Here is a 2,976-nt window from a genome sequence, read left to right on the forward strand (position 1 = left end):
GGGGGGGCTGCCGCCTCGGAGCAGCTCGGACCGCGCCGCGCCCGGGAGGTGCTGTCCCCCGCCCAGGTAAGCCCCCGCCGGTCTCTGTCTCTCTTCTCCCGCTCCAGTGTGTGTGTCCGGGCGCGGCCCCTGAGGTGCGGGCCTCGGCTGGGGGTGCTATGGGTGCTGCACAGGGGCTCTGTGAGGGAGGGGATGGGTGGGGAGGGCTGTGCTGTCGCCAGCCTGCACTCGGTTGCAGCAGGTTGCCTAGCTGGCGTAATGACGGCGACCGCCTAAGGTGAAAAAATAAATGTTTTTATTTGCCGGACGTGGTTTCCTTTAAAGAGGAAAGGCGCTGGCTTTCAGGCTGCGTTTGCTCCGAAGGAAAACAAGGGGTGAACCCATCATTTCTCCTTCTGCCCAGAAAGAACCGCTGGTGCTGCCTTGCTGCCCCTCACCACCTCCGTGGGCTGTGGGGTCGAGTGTGTTCAGTTTTTTCCCCACTCATGGCAGAGCATTGGCATGGAGCTGTGAGTTTTGAACTAGGGTAATGTTATTGTCAAGCTGCCTATAAAAGGATTAGTCTCCTCTGTCTTCCCTCCCTTCCTTAAAATAACAGCAGGTAGGGAGCAGAAAAGCTGATTTGTGCCCTATCTGACTGAGTTCTTTAGTCATGTCACTAGGGCATCTTCAAGGCGATTACTCGGAGGTTTTGATGTTGTCTGTTTATGTCTTCATTTACTTTTCTAAAAATAAGTTCTCTTGCAGAAGACTTGCATCAGAATCTTTTTTTCCTGATATTCCTTGGTAAGAGAGAAAACCTCATTCTGTGACTTTGAAAACTTATATTACTTTCTTAATGCTTGTTACAGAAGGCTTTTAACAATTTAAAAAAGCTGTTATTTTTGCTTTTTCTTCATATAACTAGTAGTGTCTATCACGACTAATTTGTAAACTGATCACAAGAAGTTTCCTAAGGTTGTTTTCTGAGCTATATAACTGGCAACCCAAGATGCCTAAAATTAACATTTATTCAGCTCACACTAGAGTAATGTGAAGCTAAGATGGAATACCCTTAATAAAAGTTGTTGCTAACAAAGAAGTTGTGGTTTGTATAAACAATTGTATATATATTAGTATGTACTTTAATAATGGTTTCTTTCCTTTTCAGTAAAGAAGAATGTCGTTGTTTAAAGCTAGAGACTGGTGGTCCACCATACTGGGAGAAAAGGAAGAATTTGATCAAGGCTGTCTGTGTGTTGCTGATGTTGATAATAGTGGCAGTGGACAAGGTAAATTAGAATTATGTGGTTGCTGACTAAGCTACGCAGCTGCAAGTTTGCTTTGACCAATGCATACTGAAATCTTGTTAGCCAGGCTAGTTGCCTAGTTAGTTTAAAGTCTGCTATCTTTAATGTGTCCTTGTAGGCTTAAGAAGACACACTAAATGCCATTTGTCTTTGTATATTTGTAGGTTTCTAAACATCTTAATTCTTGCTTGTGTTCAGTAGTAGTTTCTCTCATGTCTTATTCCCTCAATGGTAGATATCTTTAAAATAGAACACTTTCAGTTAGTCATGGGAGCAAACACACACTGTAAGCCATTGAAAAAACTTAAGGACAAAAAGGAAGGTGAGAGCTAATAACCTAAGAATTTAGAAAAACAACCAACCTCTTCTGCCTGGAAAATAAAGGGCCATTGAAATAAGTGACTCTGAGTAAACCCTGCTTTTCTATGTAGTCATTAATAATGTGGAATGATCTTTGCTGTCAAGGAGAGATGTATGTTTTTAAATTAATAAATATTTGGAATCTTTCTCTGATACACTCATGCTCATCCTGAAGCTCTGTTTTTGCTCAGAGGTACTTGAGTTTGATTTCACTTGCCATACTTGTTTAAAATTATTTTTATTTTAGATTGTCCCTTCTCAGGAGGATTTAAACAAAGTTCAGCTGTTACTGGTTTGGTGTACAACCTTTTTAGTAGAAATTCATAGAATCATTTAGGTTGGAAAAGACCTTTAAGATCACTGAGTCCAACTGTAAACCTAACACTGCCAAATCCACTACTAAACCATGTCCCTAAGCATCACATCTACACATCTTTTAAATACCTCCAGGGAGGGTGACTCGTCCACTTCCCTGGGCAGCCTGTTCCAGTGCTTGACAACTCTTTCAGTAAAGAAATTTTTTCCTCATGTCCAATCTAAACCTCCCCTGGTGCAACTTGAGGCCGTTTCCTCTCATCCAATTGCTAGTTACTTGGGAGAAGAGACCAACACCCACCTCGCTACAACCTCCTTTCAAGTAGTTGTAGAGCACGATAAGGTCTCCCCTCAGCCTCCTTTTCTCCAGGCTAAACAACTCCAGTTCCCTCAGCTGCTCCTCATAAGACTTGTTCTCCAGACCCCTCACCAGCCTCGTTGCCCTTCTCTGGACATGCTCCAGCACCTTGACGTCCTTCTTGTAGTGAGGGGCCCAAAACTGAACACAGTATTTGAGGTGTGGCCTCACCAGTGCTGAGTTACAAGGGGATGAAAAGCAAAAGCCCAGCTAGAATGCAATCTGGCAGCTGTTGTCAGAGACAACAAAAAACATTTTTACAAGTACATTAATGGCAAAAAGAGAGCCAAGGAGGATCTCCATCCTTTATTGAATGCAGGGGGGAACATTGTCACCGAGGATGAGGAAAAGGCTGAGGTACTTAATGCCTTCTTTGGCTCAGTCTTTAGCAGGCAGACCAGTTATCCTCAGGGTATTCAGCCCCCTGAGCTGGAAGACAGGGATGGTGAGCAGGATGAACCCCCCATAATCCAAGAGGAAGCAGTTAATGACCTGCTACGCCATCTGGATGCTCACAAGTCTATGGGGTTGGATGGGATCCTCCCGAGAGTGCCAAGCGAGCTGGCAGAGGAGCTTGCCAAGCTGCTCTCCATCATTTATCAGCGGTCCTGGTTAACAGGGGAGGTCCCGGACGACTGGAGGCTGGCCAATGTG

General features: G+C 44.6%; 1 protein-coding gene across 1 annotated transcript in view; it reads left to right on the top strand.

Moving 5' to 3' along the window:
- The first annotated feature begins 35 nt into the window (after positions 1-35).
- BBS9 (Bardet-Biedl syndrome 9) overlaps positions 36-2,976 on the top strand; it is a 204,769-nt gene continuing 201,828 nt past the window's right edge. The window contains exons 1-2 of the mRNA XM_009332416.1: positions 36-66; positions 1,151-1,271. Coding sequence (XP_009330691.1) covers positions 1,160-1,271 — 112 coding nt within the window. The 5' untranslated portion in view covers positions 36-66; positions 1,151-1,159. The remainder of the gene's footprint in view (positions 67-1,150; positions 1,272-2,976) is intronic.

The sequence above is a fragment of the Pygoscelis adeliae genome, unplaced genomic scaffold (assembly GCF_000699105.1).
Source record: "Pygoscelis adeliae isolate BGI_AS28 unplaced genomic scaffold, ASM69910v1 Scaffold58, whole genome shotgun sequence".
NCBI lineage: Eukaryota > Metazoa > Chordata > Aves > Sphenisciformes > Spheniscidae > Pygoscelis > Pygoscelis adeliae.